General features: G+C 38.8%; 1 protein-coding gene across 2 annotated transcripts in view; it reads right to left on the bottom strand.

Annotated features, from left to right (window-relative positions):
- The window catches only part of LOC110374811 (bifunctional heparan sulfate N-deacetylase/N-sulfotransferase), a 95,381-nt gene that overhangs the window by 31,827 nt on the left and 43,281 nt on the right, over positions 1 to 20,273 (bottom strand). For both annotated transcript variants that reach the window (XM_021332692.3, XM_021332693.3), the window contains exons 2-5: positions 16,953 to 17,551; positions 11,916 to 12,107; positions 3,776 to 4,028; positions 2,413 to 2,575 (exon numbers count right to left, since the gene is read on the bottom strand). In XM_021332692.3, coding sequence (XP_021188367.1) covers positions 2,413 to 2,575; positions 3,776 to 4,028; positions 11,916 to 12,107; positions 16,953 to 17,167 — 823 coding nt within the window. In that variant the 5' untranslated portion in view covers positions 17,168 to 17,551. The remainder of the gene's footprint in view (positions 1 to 2,412; positions 2,576 to 3,775; positions 4,029 to 11,915; positions 12,108 to 16,952; positions 17,552 to 20,273) is intronic.

The following is a 20,273-nucleotide window of genomic DNA, read 5'->3' as shown; positions in this document are numbered from 1 at the left end:
TTTACATCTTGAATTCACAAAATTAATTGTATCTTTTGATAGAGTGAATCGATTTCCATGAAACAAAAACTAAGTAATACCCCAAGTTACGTAGAATTTTTGTATGTAAGCATTGTCTGCATTGAATTCGTAGATTTTACGTGAATCCCGAACGAACAAACAGATAAACAGACAAAAATGACAAAAATGATGGAAATGGGTTCTGTTAGTTATCCTTTAACATGCCGGCTATTTTTTTTGTCAATTTCTTCAATGTACAAAAATTACTTTTCTACAGATTTATTATATGTATAGATTTGTCCGTATAGCCGATTGTACCCTCATAATTTTTCACTTCTGTAATTTTAAATCTGTTTCAACAGCTGCGTCCAGCTTTTAGGCTTAAGTTAAAATTAAACAGATTATTTAAATTAAATTTAATTAATTCATTGTTGCCTTTTGCTTCCGAGGGACCTTCTTTAAAGCATAAATTAATTTTCCTCTTAATCGGTGTTCAACATTCATTTAATTTTTATCGGTGTTACGAGAGTAAACGAGGTACTTTCTTGCAGGTTTGACCATTTTCTTGAAAATTACTGAAATCTAATGTTTAGATTGTATTGATTTCTAACTACGAAGACCTCAAATGCTGAAAAAAGCACTGGTTTGACAGGTTAACTATTGTCCTACTTATAGAATCCTTGAGCGATTTCAGATTATCCCAGCTGCACGGTCATATGAAATCAATATCTGGACACCAATTTTAGTTTAAGGACCACTTAACCGTCTGAAGTGCTTCTACATAACCCGATGCCTGTTCCTTCGAATAGTTTGTTGTTTACATATCTATAGTAAATCCAACTAAATGTGTGCTAAGTTGAGACAGCTGAATAAATAGATATTACGAATTCTTGGAAATTATTTGATGATGGTGACTAACTCCGCTCGTGTATTTAATGTTAGATCTTGAGATTGGGCCTGGGGCTTTGATGTAATTTCTAGAATATGTCCGAAGGAGTTCTTTTGAAAACATTGAATAGTAAATAGGGCCTGAATATAACGTCGTAGTACATTGTATTACAGTGTTTTTGTAATAATTTGAATGTTTTGTCAAAACTTTCTAACACATTTGGTACTAGGCATATACTACACATGTAAGAAATAATAAATGAACGTATCCGATGACACCAAAAATAACAAAAACATCCATAAATAATTCGCACACAAACCTTGGTAGAATTACTGTAATAAGTATCAAGAATAGATCGCACGAATCTATGTAAGTGTTATGGCATTCCTTCCATTAATTAGGACATGATGACGGAGCGTGATTAATATTAATTGACGTTATTCGAAACTACCATTAGATTTGAGCACGATATATCGGGTAATGTGTTACTATATTCGTTCTTTATGATTGTTCACTGACTGTTATTGCGGCCGAACTATTTCGATGTTCATGTATCATGGAAGGATTATGAGCCGGTCTAAGTACTTAGAACAATGAGCTCTATTAAATTCGTGACGCCCCGTCAATGTACGAAACTGATATTCTTCGTTAGGTATCTCAGTACAAAATATCACAGTTCAAAGCTAGTCCATAAAGTCGGTTGTTTACTGCGAAAAGCAAATGCCTATTCATCCTTGAGATTTATTCAGTATCAAAGTAGTAAAATTATCATTTAAATATTTATTGACCTGTCTTAATATTGCAGAAAGCTGTTTGCTTATGCAAACATTCCGATCGTCAGTACGGATAGTAGCTACTATAGGAAATAACTTAGTACTGTATACAAGTAAGATAATGTAAGCCGCCTGTTTAAATTCTATAGTCAATTAAACACGATAACATCGACATAACATAACTCAAAACGCAATTAATGTCAAATAATTTGCAGCCGGATTCTAAAAGCTGATCAAGTCTCTAATTAGTGAATCTAAATTCGCATCATTAAGTTAGTTACTGGATTCTGTGCATCGGAATAAGAAAAGGTAATAAACTCATTAGTAACAAAAAGAAACCGACTTAATGATGCTTTAAGTAATTTATATATTAGTGAGAGCTGTTTCCCGGAATCTCTCGGATCCTGAAGGAACTACAACTTGATTAAATTATTGTCTCTTCCTAGAATTCAAGCTATCCAACAATTACTTACAATGTGATAGACTAACATAGTTGGTATCACTGACAGATAATTTTACCTTAAGTATGCCTCAAAAACAGGAAAAAAAAGTATTAAGACTAACCCCCGCACTCAGAGACATTTAATGATTACTTAAGTCACTCCTTAGTGACAGATTCTCATAGAAATTCTGCACTAAGGAACGGCTTAAGTAACCATTAAATGTCTCTGAGTGTGTCCATAATGTCTTAAACGTGTGTCGATACGAAAGTAATACATATTTTTTAAGTACAATACAACCATTGCTCACCGTTGGATCCGTACTCATTCTGCCGAAGCGCCCAAGCTACGGGTTCGTAAGTCGAGCTGTTTGCCCTGAACACTGCCCAGTGGTCCCCAGGAAGAGGGCCCCAGGCCGTTTCCCCGGCCCGCGCTAGCCGGAGCACTGGTGATGCGGGGTTCAATGTTGCGTCCTGTTATAAAACATGGAGATGAATATTAAGAATTACTCACTCAAAACTCCACTTAGCTTAATTAAGCCTTAATTTTAAAGTCTGTTTTCTCAGTATCCAAAAATTTTCTGGGTGAGATGATGATAACTTTTACCGTAGGTATAAATTTTTATCATGTGTGTATAAGTGTTTTTATGTGCAGGTGGATGTAATCCAAATTTTCGACAAGATAACAAATACCTCGTTTGGGTACAAAGCAAATGCAAAGGATGCGCGTTATACTAGAGATTCCCAAACTCCATTCATGTGTGCCGAGAAAGGCACTGTTGTGAAGTTTTATTAGATTGAAGAAGACGGACAATTGGAGTGATAAAGGGTTCAGACAGTTGAAGGGTATCACTATTTGTAGGCGAAAACAAAATGGGAACCTTATAAAGGGGAAACATTCCAAAACGTTACTCCATATTTGATAGTACCTACCTACGTTTCAATGTTATATCTAAAGTAACTGTACATATCTTTTCAACGAATACATTTAGTATGTTTACAGTGTTGTTAAAGAGATTACTATCGAGAATTTAAATCCAAAGCTGATGGAATGATTGCACGATCGGTTGTTTACAAACTAACATCAAAATACAAAGTGGTTAATTTAAAACTTTTAAGAGAAGTGCCGAAGACCAATTTGATGTCAATATAACGGAGAAATCGACTAATTCCAAACTGTGGACTGAATTAATGGAACGCTATGTGCTAAGTTGTGTGGAACAAAGGTTTACATGTACTGTTTGTAGACTATTGCTTATAGGGCCTTTGTTTCAATAATTAAACTAGTCACACATATTTGCTCATGTTGTTCGCGAAGCTTCTAAGACAAGGCCCGCGTTATGCAATGTGTCAGACCTGTGTATACTTTGTTCAGAGTACTCGAAGCACGAATGTTTCTTGAAAGGATCAGACAAAGCTGCAAATAGCACAGCTCTTTGGATATTTGCGTTATAAAGTGACAAGTATAGACAAAGGATCTATTTATATCCCAGCTGTGTATTGTTACGTCATTGAATAGTCGTGAAGAATTTGTTCATTTGGAAAGTGCGTGTTGGCCTAGAGTTTCCTTCGGTATTTTTTTGGGAAGATAACATGAGAATGCAATCTTCAAGTTTATTTTGTCGAGTAGCTACGTTTGTGGGAGTAACTGCGTAATGAGATGAAAGCACCCACCTTCAGCCTCAAATTAGTGTGCATGAACAGAGGGAATCCTTTCAGCTGTGCGCCGACAAGAGTCTCTTCCCCGGGCGTTGCGAACGCAACAACACCCACGGAATATTCCCTGCAGTATTTATCGAGAAGCTCTCGATTCCACTTGTCCATGTTCGCGTATTTCGATAGCGATTCGAACACGATCACGCCGTAACGCCCCTTGTCCAAAGTGGTAAGTACGGGCAGACTCTTGCCCGCCACTTCCACCTTGTACCTGAAACAAAATAATCAATTGAGTATACTCTTTATCAGCGTAAAAACAATACTATAAATATTCAGCTTTTGCAATATTTTTGGAAATGTTTGGTAAGGTACACGCAGCTAGGATAACATATTCAAAAGGCAATGACATGTATCTAGGACTCAATAGAAATCAATATCTATGCATTTTCAATTTTATGCACTAAGGGTTTTGATTTATGGTGCTGTAAATGTGACCTGAATACCTATGGAAATAGACAATTTGTGTAATTTCATAAATTGACATCAGCAGACAGTGGGAGTGCGGGTGTTACTTGTTGAACAACGATCTTCGTGGATAATATTTTTAACAGACCATTTACAATTGTGGCAATTTCTCCAATCAGCTACTTTGTTTGTTCGTTGGCAATGTACATAAAGATAATCACAAATACAAAGCAGTGTAAATCACGGGCGATACGATTACATTGTTTATGAATGGCCATTCGCATACAAACAGAACAATAACACATTTTTATGGAACATTTGAGATAATACCGGCCTCATACCAACACTCAACAGACTTTGTATTGATTTCACGATACTAGTCTGAAATAAAAACAGCGATAACAGTTATTAATACAAATTATTAAATAGTACTTATCAACGGCTATGACTTTATCGTAAAATACGAATTTCGGCCTATGTTTTTGGAATCGATAACACATCCGTAGCTAATTAACTAAATGACCCACAGTATGTGCCTATTGTTTAAAGGTATGCAAATAATTATTTTGATCTTGGTGTTATATGTATATCAGTAGGTATTTGGGTTTTTATTGAGTGTTCTAGTTAAAATACCTGGGTATTGCATTCTTATAAGATTCTCATTACTTTAGATACCCGGCTACATAAATTAAATAACCAGTTCTTCTCGAGTAAGAATAAAGTAGCTTTAAGTAAAGTTGCAGTCGGAATACTAGAATAATAGTCATAGTGCAATCCGGCTTACTGCAGATGAGAGTCTGTTCTTCGAGATCAATACAGCGAAGGTGAAGTAGCTGCTGGAAATACACTGCTATTATATAAGGTATCTACAGATTCTCCATCTTGCTTATAATGCAACCCACTTTATGGTACCGCGGAGCCACCAATACCTCCCGACTGGTTATTATACTAACAAATAACGACGGTTCAGTTTATGGCTTCATTTCATTTCAGCAAACGATAACAACGTAACCAGAGACATTTCAGATTCGAAGATACAATTTCAAAATGATGTCTAGCAATTAAATCAATGACGGTTCCACCCCGTGTTATAAAATTGTACAGTTTAAATAGCAGACGGCAATGGCGTCCCCTTGTCAAACAGTGAACAAGCCGCGCAACTTGATTGGCAATATTGAAAATTGAACTGTCCAAACATTCGCTTTTAGGATACTTTCCAATTTTCAATCAAAAATACCCATTTACCGATATTGGTAAAATCTGACAAGTCTTTGATTTCAATGCAGGCCAGGGAATGTGAAATGCACCGAGCGACTGGTGGAAAAGAGTTGGAACATACAGGTATCGAGGCAGTTCATTTTGCTCCAGTTAAGGCTCGTTTCAATTTGGCAGCCTGAGAGCACTCCAGACCGAGTCTAGGGCGAATGGCAACTTGCAAATAGCATTTACCCACTCAAGCCGGTCCGTCTTTCCGTCTAATGTACGGTGCACTCGTTGGCAACTTTGCCCAGCTACTCGTATACTTATTCGCCGAGCAAACGGTCCGATACAAAAGTTTGCCATTTTCATGCGCATTTTAAAATGCGGATGCTTATATAGTTTGGCGGTCATAAAGCTCCACGACGAAACGACGGACGTGAGCACTGCGTCACTATTTAGCTTGCGCTAACATGTTTCTAATTACCTTAATTAGTGTCCTGACATTAAAACGGGAGAGAGCTCAGTTTAAATTAGAGCGCGCAAAACGGCCTACTTTGTCCGTGAACTGAATGCGAGGAGGGCTAATTCGTGATAAGGGAGTGCGAGTGAGTTCAATAAAGGGGAGCAATGTCACGGCGCGGCGTGCGACCCCGGTGACCTGCCGCCCCTTAGGATAACGACAGTTATCGTAAAGAGGCCGGTAAAACTGCGCTACGGTTAGCCAAAAAGCGGAAAAAATTAAGCGAATCTTTATATTATTCCCAATTACGTCGGTTGGTAACAGTGTACCTACTTACATTGTGAGCTGAAAGCTTAGCCTTACGCAACTAACCCAGTGTATTTACAAACTTTCAAGGGTGTTGGGGTGTGTCAGTCGTAGCACCTACCTGCCCGGCATAGTTTATAACATTTGAGTTACGTTTGTGTAGGCGTGTGAGTAATGTAGGACTTTGTTTAGTACATCGCTAACATCGACTTATATGGCATCTAGGTCTGTGCGTAATCTCTCTGTCGATAAGAGCTGTGAGCGTGCGAATGCAATAGTAGAAACAACTCTCCGTAATACTATAAACTAGCTAAAGACAGTATAGCAATTACCAGGCACCCCAGTTCGTCTCATTTGAGGGCAAGTCGCCAGTATTCAGAGACTCCTCTGCTTTATGTTCAGTACTTATGGTAACTTGCGACTTCCTAAACGAAGCGTTGGTCGTTATGTGTCCAATGGTACTTGTAAAAGTAAAGCCTTGTGAGACACGAACTCAATTAAGGGCATACATTACCTAGCCAGTAGATACTGAGGCCTGCAACATAAACTCCTTAGAAGAAACTTTTATTACGAGACTTTAAATTGGTCAATATAAATTCGCTCACTTTGACTAAGTTTTATTGTCGGGAATTTTTATTTTTCCTTATAAAAGATAATGTTTTGAAGAGAAAAGAAATGGAATAAGGAAGTCGTCAAGACTAAGGGAACTGCTTTAAATGCATTGGAAGGCTTTGAAGGGTCTCTCTGAGAGTTGCCCTCCGACACTAGAGTATAGTAACCATTAACGCTCTATTAAAAAAGCGGTTTACCCTCGTGTACACTATAAAGTGAAGTTTACGAGGGCTGAGTGTAATAAACGGCGCCAATGCTTACATCACGTGAGGGTCAAGCGCACGTTAGCAATCAAACTCCAAAACAAACTACGACACATGGGAGGGTTATCAAATAGCATTAGGGAAAATACATCGCTCCGAAGTATGTACTAAGTGCAGTTAGATCGCCGCAACATTTTATTGTAGCAGTACTACCGCAGTTGTTTTGAAGCACAAATAAACCGGCTAATCTTTCTTTCACACTCAATTTCCCGTAGCCGTTGTCTCTAAGTTTTAAAGCGAAACTCGATGGAACGAATCGCCGTACCTTTATACATTTGTATATGCGACGCAGTTTACTTGTATTTACGAGGAAGGTTTCGGGCAGGATTAAAGGAAACAGTGTCAAAACGACTTAATTACTTTATATTAAGTCGTTTTGACACAAACGAGCATTAATGGAGAACGAGGCGGCGAGATAGGGGGCGGGATGCCGCGGGCTCGCCTCTAATGGCACTACTAACTAACTAACTGTCGCCACAACGATTCGCCGTAGACGTCGCAAGCCTCGCCTCGCGCGTGCCACCTCCACGACTCAGCTGTCACCTTACACCTTGCTTTATATTTAATTAAGCTTACATTACTACCGGTACACACGACGTACCAATGCTGAAGTTCGTATCCGAATTATCAGCTAATTAGACCGCACTGCATTACCGGGTCGAGGTAATTTTGTTTAAGCAACAATATTTGGGTCAATGGAATTCATAATAAAGAGGAATTTCAACAATGTAACTTTTGTTTGCATTGCGAGTTGAATCCATATTGTATGTATATTGTGATGCTAAATCATTCTATGACGGCAGTAACATTTACACGGATGTGGAAATAGCTGCGTATTTTAATGCTTGAGTATATTTTACACTACTATTATATTACATACAGTAAATGCCTTATGTAATTGTTGTACCGTATTATTGCAAATGACTATGGACATAGTTCACAATTTTCCGCATTACACGCTTTATTTTTATTTCGAGTTCAGTTTTATGACAAGCTGTTGGAACAAAATAAAGCCTTTGTTTTATTTGTGTATTTTGTTTTATGAGTGGTACTTACTTAAACATTTGTCCAAACCTTTTATAGTTGACAATTACATAGAACGTTAATTACATACATTCATAGGTACCCACTTAACATTATTTTTTTTTATATAAAACATCTTAAAAATTAGAATTATAAGCTTAGTTGTTTGTATAATAACTTTTTGGCATAGTCATGTAGAAAATAAGCTCGTATCTTCGTAGTCATGTTACTAGGCCACTGGGTCCAGACGGATCTCTCCCAGGGGATCTATCTCGTGCAAGCTGTAGTTACTCATAACTTTAAAGGCGAAAATACTTATGTTGTTAAGATAAAAAAGTTAGGTAATGCCAGAAAACAGATTTCGTTAGAATAAGAAGTAATAGAAAGAATAAACTTTTTGTGGCCAAGTAATTAGGTATTTTAATTCATGAACTTAAGTAACACCAACCTACATAATTATGGTCTTTACAAACAGTTGATCGTGAACTGCTTAAGAATATTTTTTCAACTAGTTTTAGATGAAGTTTTCTCTAGTAATTCTCGTACTACTTTCGTTTGAATGCTGAGTTTACATGAAACCGATTGTGTCCTATTGTTTATCAGTTTTACTTGTTTTTTATTTATTTTCATACCAGTATAAACAATTGTTAGTAAACCGAAAAAACAAATAAAACATTCAATAATATCAATGACGACTTAGATGAGTAATTTATTTTATATTGACATCTATAGATTAATTTATTATTAAACGGTTTTATTTAGCTTACCCTGTTTGTTTTATTTATTCTTTCTTGGGTCAAATTTAGTAATTCAAATTTAAGTACCTTGCTGTTGTCAGATTGATCTGAAATTTGGTACACACCTTTGATTCCGATGACAATACAATATACTAATATCAATAACATTGTAAATCCAAGATGGCCGCCGGTACAAAATGGCGGATTACATATTTTTTCCACAACCCCCTCAATATGGGTATCAAATGAAAGGGCTACTCAAGTAGAATACTGTCAGCAACCCCAGCGGGGCCCAACAGGGCCAAGACCTGCCTGGGCTGCGGGATTATCCTGGTACATAAAAGGCCTACGACGAAATACAACGGTTTTTAGTCAGTAAGAGTTTGGCACTCCCTCACCGCTGCTGACCCATAAATAGAATGAGGAATATTCGGTAGGCATTTTCATTAAATACTAAAAACTAGAAAATAAAAAATCGGTAAAAAAACTTTTAAGTTAAACGGTTTTATCTTATGTGCACTGAAAACTAGAAAATAAAAAAACTGTTACTTACCTATAAACCTACATAGGTGGTCCCGGTCATATTAGACTAAAATAAAAACGTGGGGGCCCTCTGAAATCCTACCTATGGCAAAGCATATCTTTATACTTTGGTAGATCGTGAGCTCGGCGTTCGCTGGTGAAGCCGCTACGGCTGATTATTGATTGTCAAAATCTCCAGTTACGATTATAGTAAGTAGAAATCCACACCTATTATACCTCTAGAAGAAAGTATTACAGCAATAGTTAGGTAATGGGCCCCACGTTTTTATTTTAGTCTAATATGACCGGGACCACCTATGTAGGTTTATAGGTAAGTAACAGTTTTTTTTTTTATTTTCTAGTTTTCAGTGCACATAAGATAAAACCGTTTAACTTAAAAGTTTTTTTACCGATTTTTTTTATATTGACTCATCAAAATTCTATAGAATCGCAAAAAATATTGTTCACGCAGACCCAGTCAATATCTAGGCTATCTATCATAACAAAAAAATATACACTACGTCTGCAGCAAGAAATCCAGATGCGATAAAAACCCGAGGCCTAGGGAAAAGGCTGCGATAAAAAATATCAAGGAGGAAAACTAATTCCTGACCCGTCAAACATTTCATAAGCAAGCGTGGAGTTCACTGAAGCAAGGCACTGCTCGAGAGGAAAGCGATTTTTACCCGACGGGAGCAAAAAGTCTCATATGACGCAAGTGGGTCGGCTGCCCATGAGACACGACGTATATACAGGCTGGGAAATAAACGGAGACACTTTAATACTGGACGATTTATGAATTAATTTAGTGATGAATGGGCCTGATAATATTTTAGGAAAGGCTGTAAACTTAACATGGATATGGATATTCGGCAATTTTGTGGTATTTAACGACCCAATCAATTTCGAATAACACTTGTAGTTAATCAACGAAGACATGTGAAAGTTTACGTTTTTTTTAGTGTTAATACTAAAAAAACGTAAACTCTACGTAAACGTAGTCTTCTAATGAAGATGTCTTTTACTAACAGAACCTTACTTCAGCTATCTTATCTCTGACGACAACATTCTACATTATATTTTGAAGCAAGCCCCGATACCAGAAAGCTGGCTGTAGACAATTGCTTTAATTAAAACATCAGCGTCTTTATTTATCTCAACAATATGACGAGTTCTATAATTAGATATGACAACTATTTCTTTAATGATTACCGAAAAATCCCTGATAACTCTCATGAATGTGCATAATTAGCTGTTTTCGGGTATGAAAACAATAGTAAATTCACAATGACTGATAAATAAATCCGTTGAAGTATACTTACATCGTTATCTCGGGGTTAACAAGTTAATTTTATATGTCGCGATAACTTACTGTTTACGTACTTGTATAGCCATTCATTACAACAATGACTACATAATTATTAAGAATTGGAAGTCAATAATAATATCTATCAAAGAAAATTGTGCGGGTTATTATAGATCTCATATAGGGTTTCCCACTAGGCTAGTAAATATCAAGGATCAAAGATTCAATAAGTGGTTATTTATACATAGGTACATGCATCGGTTTCCTTAACGTAAGTACCTATAAATAAACTATTAAAATAAAATCCAATAAAGTGTTCCTGCACGTAATTTAGGACATTAACAACTCTAGTTATTACGAAACGAGGCTATTTTTAATCTATGACCTACATACAAAATACTTACATTTCAAAACATTGATATAGAACCATGAAAATCAATCGACCAACAAAAAAGCTATTCTCATTACACCAACTATAAAATAAGGAAAGCAATTTCAAGCTTTGCAGCTCAAAACTGCCATTACAACTGGTTCTGAGTTACAAAAGAAAAAAAGGGTTGTTTCCCCAATACGCTTCCGATGCAGTACATCACCTGTTCGCATATTAGCTGTCAGCGGGCACAAGCGATCGCCTCGCGGGCTCTACAAGGGAAAACAAACAAAGGGAGACTTCGCCCCATAACGGCGATCAAGCGAGCCGAGAGTAAATATTTACATGATATCCTTAAGAGATTGCCTCTCAAAAGTCACACGCATCTGAATATGGAAGACCTACGGCATAATTGGACTACATCCTTCAATGTTCATGTTGGATTACACGCGAGAACCTATTTCACAGAACACAGCGAAGCCTTCAAAAAATGCGAAAGAAAAACTCTGTAATACCTAGCCCACGTACGACCGTGAATGCTGAAAATACTCGAAGCTGAAAATTTTTGAAAGTTAAATAAACTGTGAAATATTTCACGGAACTAGTTTCATTCCAAAGCGAAAGCTACACGTTATGTAGCGGTCAAAAGTTTAATGTTTAGTAGTGATTCGAGTGTTTTATGCTGTTTTTGTTTCTTGGCAAGGAATGAGCGAATGGTTTGCGAGGTACTTACTAGGAATAAGATGAAGACGCTGAGATGATAAAGATGTAATGTAAGAAATAGGATTGACAAAAAAACAATTTTGTCATGTATCATACATTAAGATGAAAAGAAAAAGAAGATTCGAGGAATATTTCTATTCCTATAATTCTAAGGTCGTTCCCAAAACTTACCGTATACGGTTGGCGACAAGCAGTTCGGCGATATCGCGTCCAAGTCGCGAGTAGGCCGACTCGACGATCACCAGTACCTTCGCGTCGATGCGTAGACGCGCGTCCGAGCGGTGATCGCGCGCCGCCTGTTGCTGCGACGCGAGCAACGAGCATTGCGACAACGGTCGCGGGACGCGGTCTCGCCACACCAGACTGTAAAATACCTTATATTGTAATAACTTGCTTCTATTGGTGTAAAGAAAAGGTGGGAAACTATATGGAAGACTGACTGATCGATTTATGCATGAGGGTAAATGGTCAAGGAACGAGCAAGGAACACCTAAAGAAAAGCGTCTATTGCTGCTTGGTGCAATTCCAGAGGAGTCGCAAGTATATTGACGGTTTACTTGAAGGGTTACCATAGTATTGGTTCAGTAATACCATAGGCCACCGTTCATTGTTTTGCTGTGGGTGGCAAGTTTTCAGAGAAACTGCTGGAATTTGGCATAAATGGTCCTAATGTAAGTATAGACTAAATAGCGAATTTCGGATATTCGTATGGACTGGCGATAGAAACCGTGGGAAAACTAGTTAATATATGTATAGTAAAATAAAATAAAAAACTTGTGTTCTGGGATCTGGCTTCGTGTCCAGTTGCTGGTAATAGGTTCGACCCATATTACAAAAACATATCTGGCGAATAGAGGGACCTATGTTATAGTAACACCTCCCAGCCCCGATCCCTGGGGGAGTGGGCGTGCTGTGTTATGTAATTTTGAAATAACTTTTGTATTTCACATGTTATTTTAACCGATGTTTTTGTTGTTGGTATCACAATTATGTCACCACAGTAAACCGCACCCCATTACATTTATAAATATTTTCTACTATTTTGAAGTTTATATTTTCATGATAAAGGCAGGTTAATTAAAATTCAAGCATATGAAGCGACTTCAAGAGAAAAAACAGTTCAGTGAAATGTTTAATAGCAATTAAGATTTTCTCATTACATTTTGTTTACCTATTAATTATAATTTACTTTCGTATAAGACACTAATAACTGAAGTTACACTTCGTTGAGCAACATGTAAAGCGTAAAATTTGAACACTGCTCTATAGTCGCTGTGTATTTTGTAACCATATCGCGACTATCTAAATGACAGCTAAATGGACTTTCCTTGTCCTTTCATTTGTTTTATGATACCACCTATATTTCACTATCTAATAATTGGTCTGAAAATAAGGACCACACTGCTTGTTTATAATCACTTATTGCACTGAGCGACCTTAATCGAAAAAAGTTCTGATTACAAAGCCAATGTAAATTAAGGTTCTTGCGCACCTGAGCAAATGAGTCCCCAATTAAAATTCAAGTTACACCATTTGCCTACTAAGTCACCCCCGAAACTAATTTTACAAGAAAATCAATCAAAGACTGCCAAACTTAAAGCTTCGTCCCAAGTAAGAGCCACATCAAAGCGCCATTAAGGTTTATCTCAATGGCGTAAAATAAATAAAGGCAGGAATTTGTGGAAATATTTTATCCTTAGGCGGCAGTGGTCCTGTGAGCCGCGACTGAGTCTTGTGGCCTCTTTGCTTTAATGAAAGCCACGCCTGAATCAACCGAGAGGAAACTTTAACGTCGACTCATAAAGCCTTACCTACCTACGTATTGAACACAAATACCACCTTTATTCAGGTCTTACTGGTGATTTACTGTTCCTAAACATAATTAGCTTTAATCTGTTGATATTTGTTTGCAAACGAAGGTGGAAATTCTGACGGTTAACTTGTTTACGGTTTCATGGTAAATAAACGTTTGTAAAACAATATGCTTTTAAATCAGCGAGTTGGCAGCGCGTTAGCGAAGCAGCTTCCATTAATTAGCCAGAACACAAGTTTAGCTATAAATCCAACTGAGTCGGCGAAACTTGCCACCCCTGCCGCTCATCTCAGGCGGTGTAATTTTAAGCCGATAAAATAAAATATTATGGGTCCTAGCTACACGCCATCTGCCCTAATTACATAAAATCACATTATAAATTACTCTGAAATATTCGCCTCCTCGTCCTAATTTAGCTGCGAAAAGCTGCCAAACAAAGGGCGACAAGGACGCTCGGCACAAAGTTAAACGTCTTTAATACTTCCGCGAAGCAATTTCCTCGCGGTATTAAATGCCAATTTTATGCATAATGAATCCTCTGCTATTGAAATAAAAGATAAACATTGTAAAGCGATCGAGTTCAGTGTTTCTAGTCACATGTTCGTGTCACTTGAGTTTTCTTCTCGTGCGACCGGAAAAGATGCAGAAAATGGGAGTTTTCTGTTCGTGTATTTCACAACATGAGATAAGAATAGGATGAGTTTATGCAAATACGTTCCCACAAAATCTTGAGATATAAAACGAAAACATCTCTTGCATGTCAAAGGGTTTTATAAGAACAGCCCTTTATAAAAATATGAAATACCCCGCCGATCAAACGCCCCGACAATTCCCTCGCCTTCGAGGACGATGAAAAAGCGGAATGTCTGGCCGACAGCCTCGAGGCTCAATGCTCGCCTAGTACCCAACCGGTCGACCCGGCTCACCTACTAAAGGTCGAAGCCGAGGTCGAGCGCAGATCCTCCCTACCACCGCAAGAAGACCCCGACGATCCCTTGCCTCCCGTCACTCCAGACGAAGTGGCAGAGATCATCAAACGTCTCAAACCCCGTAAAGCTCCGGGCCCAGATAGAATAACCAATAAAGTGTTCAAAATCCTACCCGCTTCCCTCGTAATGCTCATGACCGCGATCTTCAATTGCGCCATGACCCATAACCTGTTCCCACAGGCATGGAAAGAGGCAACCGTAATCGGTATTCCCAAACCCGGTAAACCAAAATCAGACCCGTCCAGCTATCGCCCTATCAGTTTACTCAATGTGTTCGGCAAGATCTACGAGATAATTATCTATAAGCGTCTCAAAGATTACGTCGAAGCAAAGTCTTATTCCATTAGAACAGTTTGGTTTCGAACCCATCACTCTTGTGTCCAACAAGTCCACCGCATCGTGGAAGGTGTGAGCCACGGATTCCAACGTGGCCAACTCACCGGCACGATTCTCTTCGATATAGCAAAGGCATTCGACAAAGTCTGGCACAAAGGCTTGATTTACAAGCTTTACCAACTCGGTGTCCCAGACCGTCTCGTCGTCATCTTACGAGACTTTTTGTCGAATCGCACCTTTCGCTATCGCATAGACGGCACTCTTTCTTCGGCCCACCCTATAAAGCTGGCGTCCCACAAGGCTCGGTACTCTCCCCATCCTCTTCACGCTATACACTAGCGATATTCCTAAGAACAAGCATGTTCAATTAGCCCTATTCGCCGACGACACGGCAATCTACTGCTCAGGCCGCAGCCCAGCCGCCATAGTGAGACATCTCCAAGCCTATTGCAACACCCTAGGTGTCTGGACTGGCTATGGAGAATCGAACTCCACCCGACAAAAGCCAGGCCATACTCTTTTCGAGCCCCGCCGTAGGCTTCCTCCCGCGCCCCCGTCAATCACCATGTTTGGTAGGCCGATTCCTTGGAAGGAGCATGCCAAATACCTGGGTGTAATCTTAGACCAGCGCCTCTCATTCGCCGAGCACATACGTAAGGTGCGCTCTAGAGCAGCTTTGTGTACGGCAGATTGCACTTCTTGCTCAATTCAAAGAGCAAATTATCTCTTAAATCCAAGCTACGCCTCTACGGATCGTGCATACGCCCGTCGTCATGATGTATGCTTGCCCTGTGTTCGCACAGGCAAGCCATCGCTGCCTTCACAGAATGCAAGCCCTTCAAAACCGTGCTTTACGGAAAATCACAGGAGCTCCCTATTATGTTCGAAATGAGATTCTTCATCTCGACTTAAAATCCCTACCATCCGCCAGTATATGAAGCGTGCCGCCATACGGTACTTCGAACGCGCTGAGAAACACGATAACTCACTTATCGTGTCAGCCAGTAATTATACTCCCTCCCGCATCAGTAGGATTCGCCGCCCTAGGCATGCCCTTCTAGAACCTGACGATGAGATAACTGTCCTCCAAGAGTAGTAAACTCACTAGCACCCTATACAAACACAAACCGCGTTCGTACAAACCTCGCCGCCGAGGTCCGCCGCGACGTCCCGTTCTCTGTCCTCCCGACCCTTGCTCATCGAGCCAGCCCGCGAGCTGAGCCAGTAGCTTTAAATTCCCCATTTAATAATAATGATCATATGATCCAGCCTGTCCCTTTGCTGCCTCCCCAGCGACGCCCTAAGCCGAGGTCCGACCCCACAGGGGGTACCCTTAGCGCAGTCGCTTAGTTTATAAGTTGTTTTACGCCCCTGGCTGGAGGCCTTAAATTCTAGGCATCCACAGGGAAAAGTCCGGTTAAGCAGTACACGGCCTCCTAGGCTGAACTGCGAGATGCCATACCAAAAAAAAAAAAAAAAAATATGAAATGATATTTTATGAATTTTGCTTAAAATTGTGGCATTATTTACTCAGTAAGTATAATGGGAAATATAAATAAAACAACAAAAGAGAAAACAGAACTATGCACTTAGCCTCATGCCTATACTAATCCCAATAAATAACAGTGTGACATAACGACGAGCTGTCCAAATGCGATAATTTCATATTATTAATTCGTATCAGCTACGTGTTTGCTCCCGATAGGAAGTAAATTGGATTTTATGCGAATGACGCATATTTTCAACTAGATTAATTAATTAAATTATGGCGCGTTTCGGTAAAATTTTAATGAGTATAATGTTTTAATGAGAAAAGTTTACCGTTCGATTGTGTGAAGTGATTAACTATCACATAATCGCTGAAGTTTTGAATGAAATAGCATATAACAGCAGAATCATAGAAACAATAAATCAAACGTCGAGTATAGTAGCGTGCTTCGAGTGATTTATATAACACACAATACAGACATCTACTTTTGCTTTCATGTTTACGTTGTTCATTAATGAAACTGTGTGTTGCGCTTCAGTTGAGATGAATGTGAAACCAGTTGAGTCAGTTCATTGACTTACCTAGTGAGAGGTACTGTGACGTAATATGTATAGAAGAATATGGTGAGGACGGATAGCAGCATGACGCCGGCGACACACTTCCTCACATTGACGTGGCTCGCGAGCCAGAAGCAACATCTCGGCGCTGAAGTCTTGTGCGGATGTGCGAACTCAGATCCTCCGCACTCCAGCAGCGGCGCGCGCGCACTTCGGTTATCGCCCGCCATCCTTAACATCTATACACCACTATATTTACACACAAAAGTAACACTTAGGCCTCTAAGGATTTCACTATACAAAGTTTCTATCTGGGAACCCTAACGGCTGCGTTTGTCCTTGGTGGTGACGTTTTCTGTCGCCACTTGCCGTGTTTCCACATTTCATAGTGCCGCGGTGGAGTATGGGATTGCGCGTGCGCAAGGAGGCTGGATGCGCGTACGCCGCGATTGACGGCCATCTCGAGCCGACAAACGCGTCAGTTCCCGGTTTAAAATGGCCGCCGACGCATTCTGGCGGGTTGTGCTCATCACGCCGACGTCGTGCGCTCCTTGGGATAGAGCTCACGGCATCCGTCTCCACGACAGATCAAGATACGCTGCGCCTCGGCTCATCGGTGATATCTGCAACAATAGAAACAAACGTTTTTAGAAGTCATCTGCAAGGATCCACTACTGCTAAAACATGTCTAGAGGATCTGATCCTGAACCTCCAATCAGGCAAACCCAAAAAAATACATGTTTATTTAATCTCCTAACTTTAAATTGTAGAGTCCAACAAATATAAGTAAGTAGGTATTGAGTATTGATGTTTAGTGCATACGTCTCGACATCTTCGGTAACCTTTAAATTACAACATGTTGTAGGTAAATTATTATTCCTCTAATACATAAATTATGTTAAACCAGTAGAAATATTTTACCAGTTTCCACTGTGAGAACCCGTTACATATCTAAATGGCGAGACAAGAATATAAAACAGTCTGACTATAAGTGGCGCTATCATTTATCCATGGAAAATGCCATTAATTACAAATGGACTAGTCGTAAATTTTAATTATAATAGAACAAGTGCTTGATTATAACTTTCCCTGCGGCAATAAGTTATGCTGCGAAGGTTTTATTGCTGCTAAAGACAGGCACCACAGGTTAGGCCTATCATTTTTCAAGATAAGTTCGGGCAATAGCACCTTAGTACTTAATTTAAAGGTTCGTTACGGTCGTTTAAACTTGACCTCAATCCCAAATAAGCCATGTAAACAGACGTAACTCTGAATAACGTGTTACTGTTATTTACAGTTGAACCAAAGGACCGAATCCAAATTCTCGGAAAAAGAGCAAGCAAAAATAAATACTTTATCAATTAGTAATATTCCGATTTATCTTCGGATTTGTGTGTTTATTCAATCGTGAATATTTCACTTGGACCGGCCGTTCCTATAAATCCCCCTTCGTATTATTTGAATGTAGGCTTACATTGAAACATTTCTTTGCTGTCCCGAAACAAATCCATTCAACCGTAAAATTGGACGAACAATCCTCAAAATTCTGAATTAAATTTGATCAAAAAGTTAAGTAATGAACGAGAAATCAGATTCGCACAATAATGAAATAATCGACAAACCTGATTGTGGAGTGCCACAATTTTCTATTGATTCTCCTTAAACATTCCATAGAATAGATTTAAAATGCGCCTCATAATAAGCACAGTTTACTTTGGCATACTTAATCTGCTTGAAAATAAAAATTTATCAATGAGGCCTTCACCAAGATCATTCACTTATCTCCTCTTAGTAGGATATCTCTTGGGAACGTGCAAGCGAGGGTGTTAGAAAACGCGTTCACGTTTATTTATAGATAACGTAAAGAAATGGTACGACCAAAGCCAGTTCGCGTTTATCGGACTCCAGCGACCTTGATTACACGAAAAACGTAACACTTTCATATTTTACTTCGGTGTCTGTAGATAAGAAAGAGAATTTTTATACGTCAGTCTTTGTGCTCAGTAAACGAACGAACCGTAATAGAGGTCCCAGGCTTATGCGAAAATTCTGCGATACCTATTGTCCGAACACATGCTTTAGCTGTAATGAAATTTCATGTACGCGCCCGTTCTACTGTTTGCAAAATTTTTGTTTCGTCTGACTAAATTGTATACGTAATTTTACAGACAAACAATGTAGGTAGTCTATTTGGTAAGTAAAAGGGAGGTTTTCGGGCGGTCACAGCGAGCGTCGGTGGAGCAGAGACGCGTACGGAATCCGTGATTGTGCGACCCTTTGAATATTAACTAGCAGATGACCCGCTCGTAACCGGGCCACGAATCTACAAGGCTACTCGAAAGGTTAATTCAAACTGCTCACTGTCGGGACGTGCTTTATTTCTTTGCCCCCGATAAAATCGTAGGGTTTGATGTAAATTGAAAAAGAAATACCTATTTCGTACTCGGATTTGCAAAAGTAGACTAGTATGTGAACAATACGCTTCTTTTGCTTCAAAACAAAGGAATTTTTGTGAAACAATCTGACTTGTTAAAACTTTAAATCGAACGAAAATTAAATTATTCTACAAGTTTCTCCTGTGAAGCCAGATCCAAGAACTTTAAATCGAAATTAGAGTGTTTTACAGCTGCAAAAGATCCAATCTTAGTAAAATGTTATTTAAAGGTATGCGAAAAGATACCCCTTTCAAAAAAATATATTAGAAAACAAGAATGATTGCAGCGAAATGAACAAAACTCGAAGAAAAAGTGAAGTAGGTAGCTAATTAAAGGAAACGTCCATCTGGAGCGCAGAAATGACTCTGACGATAAACTTTCTGTAACGATAAGTACAAGAAGTAATATAAAGTAGGATTACAGGTACTCTTTCAGAATTATTGTTATAGGTATCCCAATTTCATTAAAAGTATAGCCATTGTAATAAAACTCTTAAAAAGTCTGTAGATACCTGTTACCCAATCTATTACAGGTCTTAACAATAATATCAAAACTTCATTCGGTAAAGTCAATGACAATTGTTTTACGCAATTCATTCATAATTGCATAAAACACCAAACCGGTTTGATATGATAAGATGATGATAAGGCAAATAAAATATCTACGCGCATATAATACAAAGTAAGATAGCGATGCATTAATCTAATTAAGAGAATGACCGTAAACGATCTGGACGGGTTACTATAGTACGGGTAACGGGCGAAAACAATTATTAGTTAACCCTTGGCCCTTTCACGAAAGATAGCGGACCGAATTACCTATTAATGATTAGGGTTAGCCGGACTTTGTGTGAGATGACTGGCATAATAAGAGTTCTATACATCCTTTGACTAATTTAACCAAAGAAGAT

This window comes from Helicoverpa armigera, chromosome 4 (genome assembly GCF_030705265.1).
Source record: "Helicoverpa armigera isolate CAAS_96S chromosome 4, ASM3070526v1, whole genome shotgun sequence".
NCBI lineage: Eukaryota > Metazoa > Arthropoda > Insecta > Lepidoptera > Noctuidae > Helicoverpa > Helicoverpa armigera.
The sequence above is the reverse complement of the archived record's forward strand: the minus strand, read 5'-3'. Positions and strand labels throughout refer to the sequence as shown.